Genomic DNA, 20,925 nt, shown 5'->3' with positions numbered 1-20,925 from the left:
CACCTTTTTTTACCTGAACCTACATGTCTTTGTGAGGAGCTTGTTTTTAGTTTATTCTGAATGCTGGAAGTCCTACATTTTTAGAACAGTAACAGACATATATTAGTTAAGTGATGTGTAAGTTTTTTTGTCTGTAATAGATAATTTAAGGCTCTGGTGATTGGGATCTCCCATGCAGAAGTCACAGCGGCTCTGCATAAGAGGGGTTAAAACATAGGCAGCACTTCAGTCTAAAGAAAGTAGTAGTTAAAATACACATAGCATGGGGAAATCTGGCAAAAAGGAAGCCCACAAAAATCCTTTTCTACTCTCTGGGAGATTTATAAGGTACCATAGGATCTTCCCAAAGTAAATTTAAACTATTTTAAAAATGTAGCAAGATATCAGGAAAGTTATTGCTAACAGTTTTTTAAACTTATAGCAGGAAGATAGAGAAATCAAACATTTAAGAACAACAAAATCCAAATCCTCTGGTCCTTGAAAACAATTGCTATTTTAAAAACAAAACAAGCACACTTGGGGAGGAGCATTTCATCAAATACTCTTCCAACAATATCCAGTTCTTATGAGAATACTTTCCACTTTCCTGGATGGATGTGTTGCACAGAAGAATGAAATACTGTAACTGATGGAGTTTGCCAAAAAGCATGATCAATATTCTGCTAAATCAGGGGAACCTTCCCATTCATTGCAACAGAACTTGAATGGGAAATAGCAACCTTACCTTAATTTGAGGCAGGTTGAATAGTAAAGCTAAGTATGAACTTGTTCCTTACGTGTCAAGTTATGACCACTTGTTTTAAACATGAAGCCCTTGCCAATATTGGATCTGTTCTTCCACAGAGCTAAGGCCTGGAATATAATAAGAAAAATTAATATATTGGCCTTCAGCTATCTTGCTACAAGAATGTAGAGAACAGTTCAGGTCCTCATAATATGAGGACTTGCTTTCATGAGTAGTTTGATTCAAAAGTGCAACCATGTTAATCTTGGTGGTTTTTTTCATTTTTTAACAGCTAATATGTCTAGTTCAGTTCATTATTTCTTCTGGATAATGCAAAATACATGTGCTAGAGCTGGGAAGACTTTTTAAAGTAGCTTAAACCAAGATTTTCTCTCCTGTGGCAAGTGCTGTTGCTAAAATTAACACTTACTTATTCCATAGGCCTGTGTCTGGTCTCCTTAAAGACCTATCTGATAATTTTCAATAACTACAATTGTGTTTTGGTGCTTGTTTCCCATCTCTCCAAGGCTGTGCTTTGTCACACTTGCAGTCCTTTATATAGAAAGTTTCTGTGATGGTTTGGTGTGACATGGTTTAAAAGAAAATTAACTCTATCCCAGTCAAAACCAGGGCAGTACCTAAGCTTATAAAGCAAAAGAGTAGAAGCACAATTGGCACCTTTTCATGGCAGCATCTTGAAGATTGTTAGTGCATGAAAATCCAGTGTGGCTTTAGTTCCTGTCTCCCTCAGTGTGAGAAAGATAGCCCTGCTTCTCTCCTGGCATCTGTTTGGGTCCTGTGCTGCCCCAAGGCAACAGAATATTGCTGAGTGTTGATACTTCCATTATTCCCTTCTTGCTTCCAAGTCTCTTTGATCATTGGATCCACATGGTTGATTGCAAGTGGAATTAATATCACTTTAAGCCTCCAGGCTCGTTCAATTTAGCATGCCTCGTCCTTCATGTGTATTCAATATTAAAGCCTCCTATTGAACTGAAAACAAACACAGTGCATTTGTCTGCTTAATTCATTTTACAAGCTTCTAAGATTCTCTGCTGCTGTGTCCCAGATAACATACAAAAAAAAAAATCTAGGAGAAGCCTAGCTTCATTTGTATGTGGCTTTGTGTGGCACAGCAGAAAAGCAGCCACTTGCTGAAATGGGCCAGTAGGTTTTAAGCTGAAACTATTATTGTGACTAGAGCAGCAAGAATCTCTGCAGCTTTACCCATTCAGGCTCAGCATGGATCTGTTTTATCCTGTTTCTGCTTGATGTGGTTTTGCATTAAGCTTGGATTTCAAATTCAGACAAAAGCCAATACTGGAAGGAAAAACTTGTTGTGATTAGGGATGGCAATGGTAACTGAAACATTTGCCAGCTTCAGGAAACTGGCCTAAGTTTTAGACTTACAAGAAACTACTTCAAATTAGGCAGTTGTGGTCTTTATTTGAATTTTGTTCTAAGGATTTCAAACTGTGATATCAAAAACCTGTAAAGGTTGGTTAACTTATTTTCTTCTGGATGTCTCTTCAGGTGTAGCACAAATAAATCCAGACAGTGTCTGTCTTTTCTAGCACAGGAGCAACTATCTCCTTTTGTAATAAGTGGTTAATAATTGCTTTGGGTATCTCACAGACTTAGATAATTGTGCTGGGAAAAATTGTTCTTGTCTGTTAAACCAACAAACCAGTTCTTAATTGGAATTCTGCTGCATCCTGTTATTTGTTCTTGCTGACATTCCCCATCAGAAACTTAAAAATAGAAAATAGGGCAGGAGCAAGTCTTTTTGGTAGCTGTCGTGAGTGGAATTCTTCATTTTTTTCCCCCCTCTGACTTCTCAAAAGAGAATTCTTATGCTTATGTCTTCATGAATTTGTGTGTGTTAAAAATACTGATGCTTGCTGGACATACTTTGTAACATCATCTTTAGAATCCTAGAAAAGCTGTTCTCTTTTGTCAGCTGTGGGGTGAATCTGTCAGATGTTTGCTGTAGAACCACACATAAGCAACAATGCTGGGAATCAAGTTCAGAAATCTGGAAGTTTGGGTTCCCAATCCTCACTTGAAATATTAGATTTTCTGTAGGATTTTCTGGGGTTACTCTGTTTGAAAGTTATCAATTAAAGCAATACAGAGATGCTCTGAAGTATCTCCACTATTTGAAAGCAGGACCATCTATGTGATCCAAAGTAGAAAATGCTCACTGCCTGCCTCTGGTCTCAGATAACTGAGTCATTCCAAATATGAGGCTGCTGCCTCAGAGACAGAAATTGTCCATTGTCCTGTATACCTCACCAGGCAGATTCCTGGAGGCTGGTTTTTCCTGTTAGATAAGAAACAGAATAAATACTACAGGGTCATGGTGATTGCAGATCTCACAGAACTGTAGTTCTTTAGTTCAAGATTAATGGGTTTACACTGAGCTGTCAAAGCTTTTACAGAAAGATGTGCTACCAGATCCCTGGCTGGTGTAAGCTGGCTCACTTCTGTGGCCCTGTGAAAATAGGCTGATTTAAACCAACTTAAATCCTAGGTCCATACCTTAAAACATTCCTTTCCCTTATGAAAACATAATAGTAATCTTAAAAGAATTATATTTGATCAAAGGTTGGACTGCATGATCTTGGAGGTCTTTTCAAACCTTAAGGATTCTGTGTTGTTGGAGAAGGGATCCATGGCCACTGGAAAAAGTAGCCAAGTGGTTGTGCTTACAGGAAAAGTAGGAACAGTATTTGAGAAATAGGGGAAATCTTCCTGTGATCTGTCATGTTACATAGCAGGAATTCCCCTGCAGACCTCTAACCTGCTATGCAAACATCTCTGTGCTTTTCCTGCCACCTTAGCTTCCTGTGCTGTGGATCTTAGAGGTACTTCCTGAGGGTTTGGAATTTGCTGATACTTGTCAAAATAGTGCTGTGGTGATTTGCAGTTGTTTAGTGATGCATGTAACTACTCTATATATTCACAGTCTTTTATTTTTGTTATTGTTAATTTTCTTATATTTATTCCTCTGACCTCACAGCTAGATTCCTCAGAAACTGTACATGATGTTTTTAAAAAAACCCCACCTCATTCTGACGCCTTTAAATGTAGTTTAGTCCTTTTTTTTTCTTTTGCTTTGAAACAACTAGGTGTTTAAGTATTTTATTTCTCTTAATTAGTGCTTTTACTCAAAAGCTTTTCAACAATAAGTTATTTTGCATGCAGTTTTGGGGGCATCTTTTAAATCTGAAGCCAATACATTCCATGATCAGCAGACTTGGATATGTATCACGAGGTGCAAATATTCCAGGAATTTCCTCAGCAAGACCAATGAACTTTCTGTTTGTGTACCTTTGCAGTTTTCAGTGAAATAATTCCTGCTCCCTATTTACAGGCTCTGGATATAAATTGTCTATGTAATTGTCTTTTATTGGAAGAACACTATTTTCATTATCTCCATAAGAGACCAAAATTTCCTTCTGTAACAGGCCAAACCACCTTTTGCTAGAATTGTGACCATGCTGTATCTGAGGGAACACTGGGAAAAGCAATCTTCCATCTTTCTCTCTTACCTTCTTAGCATATTGAGATATTTTTTGTGTAAAGGAGGATCTTGTGTGGGTTCAGAGCTTTAATTTTATTTTGACACTTTCTGTGACAATTTCATAGGGTAACCTTCTGGTTGTTCCTGGTATAAAATGATACAGGTTTTATTGATATTTTCTCAGTCCTCCTCTCCAATATTTATTAAATTCTTTGATATTTTTGATCCCATCAATACTAATCAAGGATAATACTCCCCAGTTCCTTTCTTTCCAAATTAATTAAGGACCTCTTGTTCATGGACACCTGGAACTGAGGCCTTCTGCTACATTTTAAATTGATGAATGAATCCCTCAGGTACATGTGGTTTGGAGCTTCTTTGCAGAGTTTAAAAGTGTACCCAGTTCTAAACTGGTTTTCAGAGCCTGTGGAGCTCTCTGCAGAGCTCACAGAATTCTCCTGGCAAATGCTTGTAAATGAAGAGCTTGCCTTGGACCTGGTTCCCTTTTCAGGTCTCACTGGAGACATTGGCAGTCTTTCTACTGACTTCAGCAAAATTGAAGTGAGACAACATTTCTCTGCCTGTTGCTCACCTCTGCTGTACTGCTTGTGGAATAAAATGTATGGCCAAGGACAAAACACAGAACCCAGCCAGGTTCTGCCCTTTGTCCTCATGGCTGAAATTGGCTGCCAGAATAAATTTAACAGAGAGAGGTCAGATTTTACTCTCAAGGATTTAATAAGCTCATTTGCAAAGTGTAAATATCTCAGTATTGAAGTGGGACCTAATTTAAGGGGAGTAAAAGGATGATTTTCTTAATTTATCATTAAAGAAAAAAGTCTCTGAAGGGAACTACATGCAAAATGAACTGGAAAAAAAGGAGAGAACACAATCATTTTTTGTATAAGCAAGAAGTATACAACAGAGGTAATGGTATGTGAAGAGTCTGCATCATTTGAAAAACTAGCTTTTTCCATATGTTCTTTTTTTCAATCTTCTTTAATGCTGTATCTTAAAAAGAAAAAAAAGAAGAATGCATTTTTCTGTTTCTAATATCAACGGTGCACATTTTTATTCACATCTGTGTAAACACTTGGATAATTGGTGTCTTTCTGACCTGCTCTCTTTCAGTATTGGCATGCAGATCAGTTTTTGGGATCTCATATAAAGGAGAATTGCCCTAAATTGGCAAGTAGACAGATTGAGTAAGGCACTTGGGTAGGGAGAAATATAAAACACTTTGCAAACAACAAGCCTGAGAAATGGGGAGGAGAGAGTTGTGGAGAATGACTCCTCAACAACCAACTTTGTGGATGAAATTCTGTCTAAAGGGGCTTATATGAACCTCACTCATTCTTGGATCACCTGTTTGTTCTTATGTGGGGAAGAGGAGGGGAAAAAATGTCCTGAAGTTTCTTTAGTTAAAACTGTGGTATTAAAAAAACTGAGCCATCATGACTCTGAGCCATACTGCCAGTGTATCTGAATATTGGTTGATCTGTGGCAGCCTCTCTAATAATTTTTTCTTATTTTCTCTCTGCCTGTGTGACCATAATCCTCCCCTTCCCTATAAACTTTTTGTGTCCTCCGAGTTCTCTTTCTTCTCCTGTTGGTTTCTTTTTACTTCTTAGTCTCTTCTTTTCTTTGTTTTTAATCTCAATTATCCCTTTTCTTCTCTGTTCCATCATTGTTAGGGATCATCTCTGCCTGGCAGTGTAATCACCTCCTAGCTTTCCCTGCCTTTGAGGGGAGCTGAGCCAGATACTTGTTAGATAAGTTGATGTGACTTAGGAGATCAAGTCTCTGTAGATATTCACAAAAGGATCACAGTGCCATGTCTGGGTGAATTGGGGCCTTGCAGAAAGAGTTAGGAAAACATAGAGGACTTGATGGAAAGATTTCATTATTCCTACCAGGTTTTCCCTGCTGATGGAGTAAATGTTGATATGCTCATTGAATAGATACAGTGTGTAAAGAGGGGCTAAGGACTGGATGGGGTCCCAATTTCATGAGAAGAGCCATCCTAATGAAGCTCCAAGCAGAAGAAGGAAAACAGGCCCTTGTCTCCCAGCTGGAAGCAGGGCAGTCAGGACAGACCTGGATTTCAGGCAGTCCAACCATTCTTCTGTCCATACAAGCCCCATGGAAATATGAAGAGACTCCAAACCACTCATTCACATTTTAATCTTCTTTTATTATGCACTTTTAAACTGTTACCTTCGAGAACACCCATTGTGTGCTTTTGTAGAACATAGCTGAAGAAATGTGATGTGATCTAAGTAACTTACTGTAATTCTCCACTTTACAAATCCAGTAAAAAGTATGTAAAAGGGCTTTTATATGCAGTGTGGTGTTTGAATGTAACAGCGCAGTTTATGTTTGAAAGTGGAAACGTCATTAAAGGCATTAATATCTCTGCCTGCATGTCCCGCTTTCTGCAGTCTCAAATGAAAGCTGTTTCCACTTGTTATGAGAAATGGACATTTGGTTGAGATTTGAAAACTGATGCTTAAGTAAGATTAAACCAGATTCCTTCTGTCTCACTGCTTCTCACTAAGCTCTGCAATGTTAATGATTTATATATTGATATTGTTGACATTTTCATGGGCTGATTTTTTTCACCTTATAGCAATTGTTTCTTTTCAGATTTATAGTGTTCTCTACAGAGTAAGAGTTGTCTTACTGGCCCATATCCAGCATGTGAAAGTTCTATATTGTAGTTCAAATTTAACATTAACTGTTAGATGAATCACAAAGTCATGGGCTTGGAAGGGACTTGAGAAGGCCATCCAGCTTCTCCTATATCCAAGGCTTAATCAACTGTATGTGTCAGTCCTGACAGACATTTGTATGACTGCCAGCACTGAAGACTCCACAGACTCCTGGAGCAATCTCTTCCAGGAGTTCTTAAATTCTTAATTACTAAACTTTTTCCCATGTCTGAATGGTACAATTAAAAGTTTATGACTTCACACGTATTTCCTATGTACATTGAGATTAAATTTGTATTCATTTGCTTTGTAGCAAGCTTTTAATTGTTTGAAAATAATTACCACCTTAACTTCACCTAATGGGGCCCTTATGGGGAATTATTCTGTTTAAGAATTTGTAAAAATGCTGCCATTTTTGTTCAGTTTTTTCTGAAGTCTGAGGTGGTTTAGGCTTGAAATGCAGCAGGTAGCACTGAATGTGAAACCTTACTATCTGTGAGAAGAGAGACAGATGGCTTCAGTGTTAGGAGTTCCTCTTGTTTGGTTACATCATTGCTAAAATCTGGACAGTAGAGGTAAAGGGGAAAGAAATCCCCAGCTTGAAGGATGCATGTAGGGGTTCACATTTCATCATCAGAAGAGTGCTTAATCTTCTTGATCTCTGTTATAGCTCTCTTGGAGTGACACTCTTAAAGGTTTCACTTCCATCTGCCTGTGAATACAAATGGGAAGAAGATCACAGGAAGATGTCCTGTGTCAGATGAGAGATGTGGGTGTTGTGGACCAACTGTTCTCTCTGATAGACATTGTATTATCCTGAAGTTTTCCCTGCAGAAAAGTTTAGGAGCTATCATTGTATAGCCCCATCTCACACCAAGGTTCTAACTTTTTGTGCAAGGTGATTTCTCTTTAATTTACAGTGCCAAATACATTGTTAAGGATTGATGTATACCCAGTGATTATTGGAGTATGCTGGTTTGCATGCATGCAAAAAGCTTCTCTTTCCAGAAAAAATAAACCTGCAGGAGAGCTTAGGCTCTGGGTTTTCTGCTGACAGTTAATGGGTCTTCTAGAGTAGAAGGCAGCTCAGAATTTGGCCTTGTGCAGAGTATCTCAGCGTGGAGGACCAGTGGCTCTTTCAAATGAAGAACTAATTCCTTTAGTATTAAGTATTTGCAATATAATTTGAAACTTAGTGGTGTTTATCCATGGCCCTGTCTATCTCTGGCTGAAGTCAACAGGTTTCTTTCCAATGTTACCCCAGGGTTCACACACCTCAGCCAGTAAAGTACATGTGTTCATTTTCCCAAATGGTTTAGAACTTGGCAGACTTGGGTCTGTCTTTGTTTTTTTGAGTTCTGGACATATTTGAAACTAAAGGATAAAGCAAAATTTAGAGGCTAAATATTCTGTGGTTTATGAACCACTAATCTTCCATGACTCACCTTTCCTGCAGTCTTATGGCCCTACTGGCTTGGAAACCGGCAACAGCAGTTGACCACCTGCAGCATCAGCATCAAGGAAAGTTAATGTGGTAACTCTTTGAAATGTGGAACCTGAAAAAACCCAAACCAACAGAAATTTCACTGTAATATGCTGATTTAGCCTAACTTTCCGCCACCTTTAAGACATCGCAACAATAGGGCTTTTACAGAAAAACTTTTTATTTAAATCAAAGGGTAGGCAAACCTCTCAAAACTTGTCCCATGCTAATGTGCACCAGAATAAAACTTGTCAGCCCTGCTAGAAGTCTTGCTGAAACCTGCACTCAGCTAGAAGGAAGTACCATGCCAAATAAACAGGAAATAAGACTTTTATTTTAGAAGTCAAATTCTTTTATCCCGCCCTTGGTTCTTTGAGATTTTGTTTTTACATTTTCTTTTACAATCTCCCATCTCGATAATCCTAGACTAAATTATTGAAGCACTGAATCATTTTTCTTCCTGAGTACTGAGTCAATATATAAAAAATTGCATCTAAGGGGCTTTAATGGAAGGTGGTGTTTAAATGCTAGCAAAGCAGTATTGTTGGACTTGTGTATGTTGAGTGTAAAGGTCTGAAGCCAGACCTGTAGTTCAAATCTATCTTATGTACTTGAAACTTCATGCTACTGTCAGCTTAAATTAACAAGCTTCACATCCACTGGCACTGAAAATTATTCTATAATTGCAAGTTGCATTTCAAGATGGTTTAAAGAGCCCCTTTTCCAAATGTTTTGTGCAAGTTCTCTTAAATACATTCTCATCTGGGTTTCCCAGATGATGCTCAGGTGTTCTGTGGTGCTCAGTCACTGGTGACACATAGAAGTTGTGGAGAAACAGTGCAAATTCCACCTGCTGTGAGAGGATGACCTGAAACAAATATCTTCCTAGTGGTTTCCCTGCTGCTTGCATCACTTTATGTCCTGAAAGGCAGCATAGTACTGGGAAAATTGTTTTCCTTCCTGCAAAAAACAGGTTACTAGTCTACATGCTGCTGTTCAATGATCAAGGTCATACCCCCACCCTGAAGTGTCCCTGAATTTTGGATGGTCTTTGTCACATTTGTGTGTCTATCATAAACACCAGCTTGTACCAGTTATTCTGTACTTGTCAAGCACAAGATACATGACACAAATTAAACACAAAGGTTTATTGGTAAGATGAGGCCTGGTGCAATCTCCCTTCAGAAACTCTAAGTGCATGTTGTGCATATTCTGAAAATCCTTCTTTAAGGACTATGAATGGTGTTACTAGAAGTTTGATCCTTTATGAGATCAGCTGTCAGTGATGAAATTCAGATTGAGATTTTTTAGTCCAAACCTTCTCTAGACAAAGTATTTGGGTTTTGGTATATATTGAGTACTAGAAATGATTCTTTAAAGGAAAATCAGTAGAATTTTAGTGGCAGTGACCTGCTGCTTAGTACACTGAAAACATTTCTGGTGATCTTGCCTTTTTCTTTGCCCTCCCTTTTTAAATGTTGCTTACAAACTAGAATTGTGGGAGGTTTTGAAGTGAGATTGAATTACTCTTCCCAGAGTGGTTCTACAGGAAGCCCCTTTGGAATCAGCAAGAACAAGCCCAACTTGCATCCCGTTTGCCGTCTGGGCTTCCCTCTGGCTTCAATTTGCTGCTATAAAACAGTTCTTAGGTATGGATGCTGTACTGAACCTGCCCAATGCATGTCACATTTAGCTACTCATATTTCTTCCAAGATAATGACTGCAAAGAAGCTGTTTCTTGTGGTCTCCCTTGATTTACTACTTCTTAATCTGATGTTTCAAATTAAACCTGAGTCTTCAAATGTCATTGCATTCTTTTAAGACATGTTCAGCTGCTTTGTAGTGGGTGTGCTCTTTCCTACAGTTTAATGCTCAGTGGTTATGGAATAATTGAATAATGTAGCATATCTGTTTTTAATCAGGATGGTTCTATGTTATCAAAGGTACACATTTATTTCTCACTTTTCTTTATATTTCTGCACCCTTCCTTGCACCTGAAATACCCTTTGCAGCTGCTTTAATTTATCAAGAAATCTTTAAGGTATAATTGTTCAAGGGCAAACATCAGGTCTCATGTTAGACATTCCATTGCAGCCGCATGAACTTCTGAGAGTAAGTGAAGTTAGAAATTTGTACAGATCCACTGGGCATGGTATCTTTATTTGGTACCCTAAGTAGCACTGATAAATTGAGGAAAATTAGAGGAAATTGAGGAAAATTTACAACCGTTTGTAATTAGAAGAAAGTCATCATCATTAGTGAATATTTTCTAGTCAGCATAGACTTGTATGGAGGGCATGATTTTCCTTTAAAAGAATGGGGGTGATATTTCATTTGTTTGTTTTCTTACAGGGTTTTATAAACCAAGATTTTTACTCCCATCCTTGTCCTTTAATAATCCTGGCTTTAAATAAATGTATGTCACTTAGCATCATCTTGAGATATTATTTTACATAAGATCAGGATGAAACTCCTCACTCTTCTATGCCATTTTACCATGGAAACGATTTCAGTTTGATGTCCATGCTACATTAGTTGTGCAAATATAATAAAAGCAAAAAGTTTATTGATTAGGCAGATTTGTGATTTGCAAATTCAACAAAAACTAATCAATTGAACATCACTTGGAAAAGTATACAGGACTAGTTGTACTTCTTGGAAGGATACCCAAGACATAGAATAAAGGAAATCTGCCACAGAACACCTCTCATCTCTAACACTAGTTAGGAGGCCAAACTCCTAGAAGATATCATACATAGCAGCATTAAAAAAAATGGCCTCACTTCATTTCAGAAAGCTCCTTCTGTATTTCATACCTCAAACCCTATCAGAATCTCACATGCAGCTACATGAGAGCTTAACAGTATTTCAGTATTTGAAACATCCTGGAAAATTTTATTATTTCAGAATGGAACATAGGGGCTGCAATAATATTTTGTTAAAAAGAGACCTGGAACTGTTTGAACCTGTTCTTTCCTTTTTCTGTGTATGGACAAGAGTTATGCTGATGCAAAGCCTCATGGCTGATGTGCTGAATGTGAAATTCAAGGCACTGAAATTATGGGATTTGAAGAACTTGCTTCTGGGAAAATCTATGAAGTGATTGTCACAAATCAAATTGTGACTTAGTTTGGAATATTTTTGCTGTCACTTTACTGAGTCTAAGCTTTAGCACAAATTCCCACTTGATCTGTAATTCTCATTTTGTGTGGGTCAGTTATGCAAAAGCATATTGTGGGAACACACTCAAGGATTTTACACACATTTGCCAAAACTTTAGTTTGCAAAACTTTTGGATCATGGAGTTGTGCATGAAGATTTGGCATCTCATCCTGCTCCTACTGTGATGTCTAACAGTAGTATCAAATTTTACTGGGAAAAAGTTAGGACATTTAGGAGTCTGGGTTGAAAATTCCTATTTTTTTTTTTTTTTTTGACAAACTGACTTTTCTAAAAACCAGGTTTGTAGAGAACAAGCAACATATTGATGAGGCAACAGAGGAAGACACCTTAGTCAAGTCAGAACTGATGGGAAATCTCTCTTACTCCTATAGTGTGAGGACACATTCAGGTTCTGCTTGACCACAACACTTAGAAAGACCTACTAATAGCAGAGCACAGGCACAAGATCTGAACATCCCAAAAAGAATGATTTGTGGGCAGTATCCTATTATCTCCTCAAGAAAGAAAAATACTTTCACTTGCATTGTTTTCAGTTCAAATTAGTCTTACTTGCAGCATCATAATCCTGTTCCTATAGAGCCCAGTTCCTGTTACAGTTTCCTGTGTCTGAAGGAGAAGCTGCCCAGAACAGCATGGCCATGACTGGTGGCATTCCAACTCCCCTGCTTATCCCAGCTTCCAGCCTCTACCCCTCTGCTAAAATGACACACGAATTTATAACCTTTGCTGATCCTTTATGGTTTATTGTTCTTCCTACATGCTCTTTCTTGAGTATCAGTAGCTGACAGAAGGCAGGATACTTCCTTGTGTGGTCTTGTAGGGCAAGACTGAAAAGATAGGCACAAGTCATATGAATGCAAAAATTCGTGTCTGCAGTTCAGGGGAGAACATGTTAAGTTATAGATTTGTGCAGAAATATGGCAACCACATGTCAGTCCTTGTGCATGTTAGTCCTTTGGTAAAAAAGAATCTGTCAGAAAGGAAATAAACTGTGTGAGAAGGGGAAAAGCAAGCAGGTTTAGAATAGAAAAAAACCCCTTAATTTAAATACTGAAGATTTTAAAGCATAATAGATAGCATTTAATCCCTGGCAAAAGTCTGAGTTCAGTGATCTGTGTAAGGGAATAAACTGTATCCAGTGTTTTAAAATATGTGCTTTAAAAAAAAACACCCCCAACTGATTTAAAAAAAGGAAAGGTATAATGAGATCCAGCTTCCTGTAAGTTTATGGTAATTTTGTGCCTTTTGCTAGTTGTTCTATTTACGTGGTCCTTTACTGTAGCCTGGCTCCCACCCTTTAATATAGTTATCCTCACAGCACTTCTTTGTGGTAAGGAAGTACAATAATCCCCACTTTACAAATGGGGAGCCATGGCAAAAGAGAGGCTTAGTGACTCGCCTGAGGTCATGCAGGCAGCCCATTATGGAGCAGGGAATTCAACCAGGACTCCCAAACAGCAGACAAATGCTCCAACCCCAGGGCTGTCTGTCCTTTAGCTCGCATTTTTAAAGCACTCAAAAGGTTGTATCCAGATTTCAGAGATGGTTGGGGGGTTATTGAATCCAGTCTGACTAACAGAACAGAATAGCTGGACCAAGTGAAAATGTGCTTCTCAGTGTAGCGTTGCAATATCAGTAAGTCAAATAAAGGTTTTTCCGCTGGCAGCTCTGGTTTCCTCTCACTTGCCTGAGCTCGCTCTCTCATACACACACACACACACACACAGGCACTCTCTGCAGCTCATTTTTCTCCTGCCTCGGAAGAAGGACTTGGTGAAAGGAAATTGGTATAATTAAATGGTTATGTAGGAAGCTGATGGTAAGTATTTACTTTTATAAAATAAGTGGAGGAGGAAAAAATCTATTAGATGGATTTCTTAGTGTTTGCTTTTTTGGGTTTATTTTTGGGAGTAGAGTATTGAGTGACAAGAGATTTGTTCCCAGCAGAAAATGCTTGAAACACATTAGTCTGCTTTGGTATTAGAAAGATTAGAGGGCACACTGTGAGAATTTGTAAGGATTTATGTGCTTTTTAGAGAGGATTAAGAATAAAAAAAAAAAATCCAGATTAGAAATGCTGTCTAACCACATCACTACTCTACAGACCAGCATTTGCATGGTGGTTTTCTTCTATGTTTTAATACCACAATGTTAGCATTGCAACTTCAGTTACAGTTGGTTTTGTTTAAAGACTATAGTCTAGGTGTGCACAGCATGTGAGATCAAATGTTAGGAGTTGATGTAGCATCCTTACAATCTGATTCAGGAGCAAGCTGGAGCAAGCAAGAAACTCCTAAGAAAAGTATTTTAGGCATATTCATATTCTACAGAGTTGCTTAAATAAAAGAAAAAAAATATCAGACACATGTTCATGGCTTTTAAGTGCGTGCTTTCTTCCTGTCTGTCAAATTGTGAGCTTGAACAAGATTTGTTCTCTGGAACATTATTTCTTTAAAATATTTGGACATGGTAGTTCCCTAGTAACACCAGACTGTACAACATGGAATTAGTTATTTGTTTGGGAACAGAATTGTTAAACATCCTCTAAGCTGTAAAAGGATACTTCCTAATTATTTACTAGAAGCATCCATAGTTAATTAAAGTCAGACTGCTAAATGTGGCTAATTAGAGGCTTATGTTGCTAGAAAACTGCTTGTGCTGATTTGAGCTAGTATTTAATTTGTAAATTCAACCCTTTTTAGACACTTTATTTAGAAAAAGCTTAAATCTTTGCAAGATGTTCTTATGAAAAAGACTAGCTATGTCTTTATTCTTTACAGTCTCACTATACTACACAACAATTTGTCCATAGTTTTTGTCCTTACCAACATGCAATACAAGTGTAACTTGACCAGCAACAGTGGCTTAATTGTTCAGGGTTTCTTTTTTTTTCTTTCTTTTTACTTCCTTCTACACTGTTTCTTTCTTTCTTCTTTCTTTGTTCCTTTCATTTCATTTTGTGTAGAGGTTGGAGTTGGACTTTATCCACAGTATTGTTTGTCCAGTGCATACCTGAGCCCAGTGATGCTTGGAGGATGAGTGGATGTTGAGTGTTGTGTATTTTCCAGCCACGTGCCAGTGGCTGTTTCAGGCACTTGGTACCATATCCATTTCCATGCCACAGTCACCCTGTGACAGTGACAGCAGTGCATTGTACCTAAGTACAGAAACTTGAGCATTTTGTCCCTGCAGGGGTCCTGTGAGCAGCTGTAGTACCTGTAATTTCCCCTCTAGCTCTTTTCAGCCATTGCAGTGGCACTGACCAAAGTGGAGTGCTCTTTGCATGTGTGAACATTGTTTGGATTGGATTCTGGGTGTTGGCTGTTTGGTTTAGCTTTGTTTTCAGTTTTACTTCCCTTACAACATAATTTTTGAAGCAACATTTAGGTGACATATGCTTTCTCTGATGCTGTTTTGTCATGTAAACACTCTGCAAAGTCAGTACAGATGTGTGGGGTAAGAGATGTTTTGTTACTGGCCTCTTATGGTTTGTATTGCAGCTTCACTGCAGCTTAGATTGTGTTGCATTCTAGTGCCTCCTGACAATAAAATATTTTCATACCATCTACATTATACCTAGCACATTATTGTCACTACTAGTGATCTGAAAATTTTATTGCAGGTTTTTAGTAGTGGAGACATTGCAAATACTGGCATTAGTATGCTGTGGAAAGGTGCATATTAGAAGGGGAGAAAGACACGTGGGAAGATTGATTACTTAAAAAGTTGGGTATTCATCTGAAATGCAAAATAAATTTTTGAAATGTGCTGGCAGATACGGACTCAGTAGGCAGCAGTTTATAGCAATGTAGTTGATTGAAAGTCCACTGGCATAAATTGTGGTTTTAGCTGAATGGAGAACTGAATTTGGAGCCTTGTCACTAATGAAAGAACAATTAGTTGAACAAGTCATTCTTCCTCTTTTTCAGGGAAATTGTTGTTTATTGCAGTGACTGTAGCTGTGAGAGACTTTCACTGTTTGTCCCTTCAGGTACTAAGTACATTTGTTAGAAGAGAAGCAAGGCTTTGATTTCATCTTGTGTCTTTGGAAATGCAATCACTTTCTTTCTTATTTAGATGATATTGTGATTTCACATAATTCTTTAAAGTACAAAGATTTTTATTTTGTTTTCCTGTGTGTGTTTTAAAAAGATGCTTATACTGGAAAGGGAGACTTATGCTGGGCTCTCAAGTGACTATGTGTCAATACAGACATTCACTGCAAGTTTAACTTCTGGAAATGAAGGCAGAATTTCTCAGTTTGAAGCTCTACATCATGGTTAGGAAATAATCTTTATCCCATTTCTGTATTGACCTCGGCAATTCAAATGCTTGAAACACTAGAGGATTTTGTGGGGGTTTTGTTGTCAATATACAGAAATGCTAACAGAGCACTATGCCAGAAGAAATCTGAAGTCCACAGAATCTGTGTTCTTATGAATGAGGAAGGAGACTCCAAGCATTATTTGAAAACCTGTGTACATAATTTATCCAATATCTCAAATGATTTGCTTTCTAAACTGTGGTTCCTGACAGGTTTATGCAGTGAAGCACAAAGCTCTGTGGCTCCACACCTTAGACCAAAACACTTTCTGGAGGTGCCTCTTTCTCTCAGTTGGCTGTGAGGGAGAAAAAACTCAGATGAAATATGTAACTTTTAGACTAATATCTTCTGTGAGAAGAGCTGCCCTCTTAAACTGTTTTGTATAAACTTAGAGAAGGCGTTTCTGTTTGTTGATGAAACATGTCAGGTATGTTCTATGGAAAACAATTCTCAGACTGGGTTTCCAGGTGCATACATGTGGCATTGAAGTGTAAGTCCTGTTTGGAAATGAATGAGTTTTCTGTTCCCCTGCTCTGTAGATAACTGCAGCCTGTTCTAGGAAGAGTATGCTTCATACAGTCAAAAATAATGTGGCCTTAATTTAATTGATTTTTCTCTTGTTCAAATTGAAGTTTCGCTGTTTAGTCAAGTATTGTTAATTGCAACTTTTGTCAGAATCAGATTAATAGATACCTAGTCCATCACAGATTGGTATGTGTGACAGAGGATTAAGATCAGAAGTCCAGTATTTTCATTGGTTTAACATGACTTATCAGTGGTTGAGTAATTTCTCAGGTTTTTTCTTTGTTAAACTTGTCTATTAAATACACATTTTACAGTTGTCTTCTAATTTACATATAAAATTCAAGGAATTAGTACTAGGGTCAGCTACTACTTTTTTTCCTGAAAGCCATGAAATTTTACTTTTAAAAAATACAGTAATTTTTGCTTTTTCTTGGGAAATATGAACTGTTCAGCAGAAGAATTTCTTCTGAAGCAGATAACTGCAAATAGTTCTCTAAAATGCCATTCTTGTAGCATTATGAAATTTGGTTTCCATGCTATTTTACTAGTTTATGTGCTGTAAGAATGATTTGCAGTAAAGACTTTGAATTTCTGCAAAAGCATTTGTTCTGTACTAGCAGTACTTTGCAGGGAGATATCCAGATATTTCTTAAGATCTTGAAAGCTTGGTATGAAAAATCAGATTTTCCACATTCCCGCTTGCAACTAAAATCCAGTGCAAACAGAGGTCTCTTTATTTCATAAGTACTTGTTTAACACTGGCTCACTTTTGAGGCTTACTGATTTTGTTGTATTCCAGGCCAGGAAAATCAAAGTCATGGTATGAAAATATCCTCCTGAAATAAGTTATTACCTTTTAGTGCAGTTGTAAAGGATGACTTCTTGGTTAAGGCTCTGGCCTGGGACTGGAAAGTTCAAGCTGAGTTCACTTCAAGACTGTGACCCTGACCACAACAGTGGCCACAGGCACCATTCCTGGGTCTCAGTTCCCCTCCCAGAAAATAACACCTTGCCCACCTTAGGCTGAAGATCCTGCCATGTACACAAGTACAGCACGCATACAGAACCCGTCCCTGGTCTGATTCCTAGTTGGTTCTGTCAGAAAGGTAATTAAACATCCTAATTCCCATAATAACCATATAACTTGTTTCTCTTTTGCAGTCCACATCATGGGGGATGTGAAACTGGTGACATCTACTCGAGTCTCCAAAACCTCCCTGACACTCAGCCCGCCTGTCCCTGCTGAAGCACCAGCATTTACTCTTCCTCCTCGCAATATCCGCGTGCAGCTGGGAGCCACCGCCAGGTTTGAGGGGAAGGTAAGAAACAGACAATGGAGAGCTTCTGCATTGGGTTTTGCCCTCTCCTGAAGCTATCTAGGGGGCTGCAAAAGTAGTGAAGTTGCCTCTGCAATATGGGACCTTTACTGAAGAAGAATACACCAGTGTTTACCCTCTTGGGGAGGGAGCAGCATTACAGGTCTGTTTCTGTGTAGAGGAGAGTGTTGCAGAGCCTGAGCATTGCCAAGTGTAGCCTTGTTGAGCATGCAGAGAACTGAGGTTATTATCAGTGAGAAACTGCTTCAAGGGCTGTCTCTAGTCAGCATGTCCCCTTACTGCAATTCTACATATTCTCCTACTGCACATTCACATCCCTGCATCCCAAATATCTGCCCATTCATGAGGCTTCATGCGTGACACATATCTAACCCTGCTGCAGCAAGGGAGGAATCTGCAACGAGTGCTGTGATAGTTCAGTGTCTGCACTGCCTGCCATAGGTGTTCTTAACTTAAAAAAAAAGAAGAGCATTTTCAGAGTAAAGACTGATTTGTTCAGGAAAACTTGCTAACTCAAAGGGTTTAAAAGGCTGTGTAGTGGGGTGTGTATCCCCCATTCCCCTCGTGTTTGAGATCTTGAATTGTGCATCCTGGCACAATTCCATATTTCTTTCATGTGTCAATCCTGGTATGTATTCATCCTTGTTCTAGCTATCTTCCTTTCTCCTCCCTTAACCCAGTTCTTTTTCCTGGAGCTGTGAGCTTTCCCTCCCCGTCCTTTCAGCTTCCTTTGGTTCGTGTCACGCTCTGATTGCACGCTGACAGCTGCACCATCAAACTGACTGCACTTTCAGTCTTTGAAGTGGTGGGACTCGTCTGACACAGGCAGGAAACTGCAACCCTACTGTAACAAAAGCAAGGGCTAGAAGGAATTTGGGAAATTCTTAACTTCTGAAACTCTAACTTAAACACAGGGCCGGTAGAGGGCATCTGATATTTATCTTACTTGTTTATGTAAGACCAGGACAGGAACTGGGATTTTTCAACAGGAACTGTGTAGGAAAGCAGGTTTTGCAGTATATTAATTTTGAAGTGCTGAAACAAGACTCAGAACACATGGTTAGACTTGACTTTTTGAAGAAAAGGTGGCATTTTTCATACAAAGCAAATTTCAATAAAGTGCTTAAAACAAAGAACAGGTTTTACCAAACCTTCAAGATTTTTTTAAAATTTGCTTACTTTTAGATGATTTTAAGGCACCAGTCAAAAATTCTTTGTGTGTATGATGTTGGCCAGTCGCCATGAGCACTTCTGTTCTTACTCTTTATGTCTTATTTTTTATTCCTGTCATTGTTTCACCTTGTTGCAAATACAGTAGGAAAATGGCAGCGTGTTTCTACTTTCTCCATGTGACACCTGTGTACAAGGCTGTTCTAACTCCAACTGGTTCTTCCAGGCTACGCTGCAGTAATAATTCAGTGAAATCAAAGTTGAAGCATGTGCTAAGATTTGGTTTTATAGTTCTCATGTTTCCTAATTAAAAGCTCAAGTGGCATATTTCCAGTTTTTATTGCACTCTGCAGAATTTTTATTATTTAAGTCAAATGGAAACAATTGTAAAATATAATGACCTACAAGCTAGAGTGCCATCACTGCTTTACATTTATTTTATATCTGGTTTTAAAGTGTTAATTTTCCAGGGATGCATATCCTGTTTTTAAAGCCACTTTGAAGACTGGAAGGGTGAAGTCTGAGGGGTTTTTTTAGTAGCTTGGAAAAAAATACACAAATTCAATACTAATTAAACTGTCAAGTTTAATTTCCTTGAAGGAACAAAACTTTGATTGAAGTCCTGGCTTGGACTTACTTGATGAAAAATCTAAATATCTCTTCTGGCAGTTCAGTATATGACCGTAGCCAAAACCTTTAATTTTCCATACTTAAAGTGGGGGTGACAGCATTAGTATTTTGTTTGTGCTCTTACTGTAGTAACAGGGGCAAAGTGAGGGGGAACACAGCAGCCCCTTTTGAAAGGTGCTGTGGCTGAACAGCTGCAGGAGCCTGCACAGCTGTTAACATCTGGCTCCATCTTCAGCTGGGTAATACAATGTTGCTTCTTCTGCCATTTAATATTCCAGAGTTTCAGAAGGACAGTTGACCTGTTCAGAAAAACAGGTTCAGAAGGACAATCTTAACAAAAACAATTTATTAAGATTTAGTAATAGAAGCTACTCAACGTACTTAGTTTTTTCTATCCTGGAAAACCTATCTAGGCTACAGATGTTATGATATGTTGTTGCAGTATAAATATTAAACCAGACTCAGGCTAAATAAAAATAAAAAGTTTTTTAAATGGCTAGACAGGAGCTTTTCTTCAAAGGGTTTCTTTGCAGTGGAATTGATCTTATCAGAAAGAACAAATATTTTTAGAATCCAAGACAGGATATAAATCTGATATTGTGATGATCCTGTATTCTCATTAAGTGAACAAGGAAGAGAGGGCCCCAGAATTAAATTTGTTGGTTTTCTTTCCAGCGGCATTATTAGATAAGTTGTGTGAAATTCAAGATCAAAGAGAGTGCAGAAATTGAGAAATAGCCCATAAATGTAGGAAATTTGAGGTAGAAAGAAACTGGGGCTTCCTTTAATGGGATTTTATTTTTATTATTTCCCTGTTCCTTCAACTACCACCCTGATTTTCTTACTAAAATTTCAGGAAGTTTATTTATATCTGACTGCAGATCTCAGTTTTCTAGTGGCATCTTAGCATAGAAATTTAAATCATTATCTTTCAAGAGTATGAGTATTACTTTGTCTTGGAACACAGAGTGGAAACAGTAATGCAAAGCCATGGTTACTTTCACTAGATACTCCCCAAAGATCTGGATGGACATCTCACTTGTTCATCAATAAATTGCTGAGGTGATTTTTAGGCAAACCACCCCAGAAAATTGTGAAACTGTGTTGTATGTTCACAACTTTTTAGGACTGGGTTAATAAGCTGTTCTTCAATGGCACACCATGTGTGAGGTGAGCAGCTCAAGGCAGTAATCTTGTGCCCTGTGTTAAGGCATTTTAGCTCGTTGTCAGAACCTTTAAGACACTCCTGGAAAAGAAGACCAAAATGTTACCAGGCTTTGTTTTAAGCTCCTTCTTTCTGGATTGTATTGAA

General features: G+C 38.2%; 1 protein-coding gene across 1 annotated transcript in view; it reads left to right on the top strand.

The window, feature by feature from the left end:
• MYLK (myosin light chain kinase) overlaps positions 1-20,925 on the top strand; it is a 194,065-nt gene that overhangs the window by 37,605 nt on the left and 135,535 nt on the right. The window contains exon 2 of the mRNA XM_036386318.1: positions 17,638-17,795. Within this exon, the coding sequence (XP_036242211.1) occupies positions 17,638-17,795 (158 nt within the window). The remainder of the gene's footprint in view (positions 1-17,637; positions 17,796-20,925) is intronic.

Source organism: Molothrus ater, chromosome 7 (assembly GCF_012460135.2).
Source record: "Molothrus ater isolate BHLD 08-10-18 breed brown headed cowbird chromosome 7, BPBGC_Mater_1.1, whole genome shotgun sequence".
Classification (NCBI taxonomy): domain Eukaryota; kingdom Metazoa; phylum Chordata; class Aves; order Passeriformes; family Icteridae; genus Molothrus; species Molothrus ater.
The sequence above is the reverse complement of the archived record's forward strand: the minus strand, read 5'-3'. Positions and strand labels throughout refer to the sequence as shown.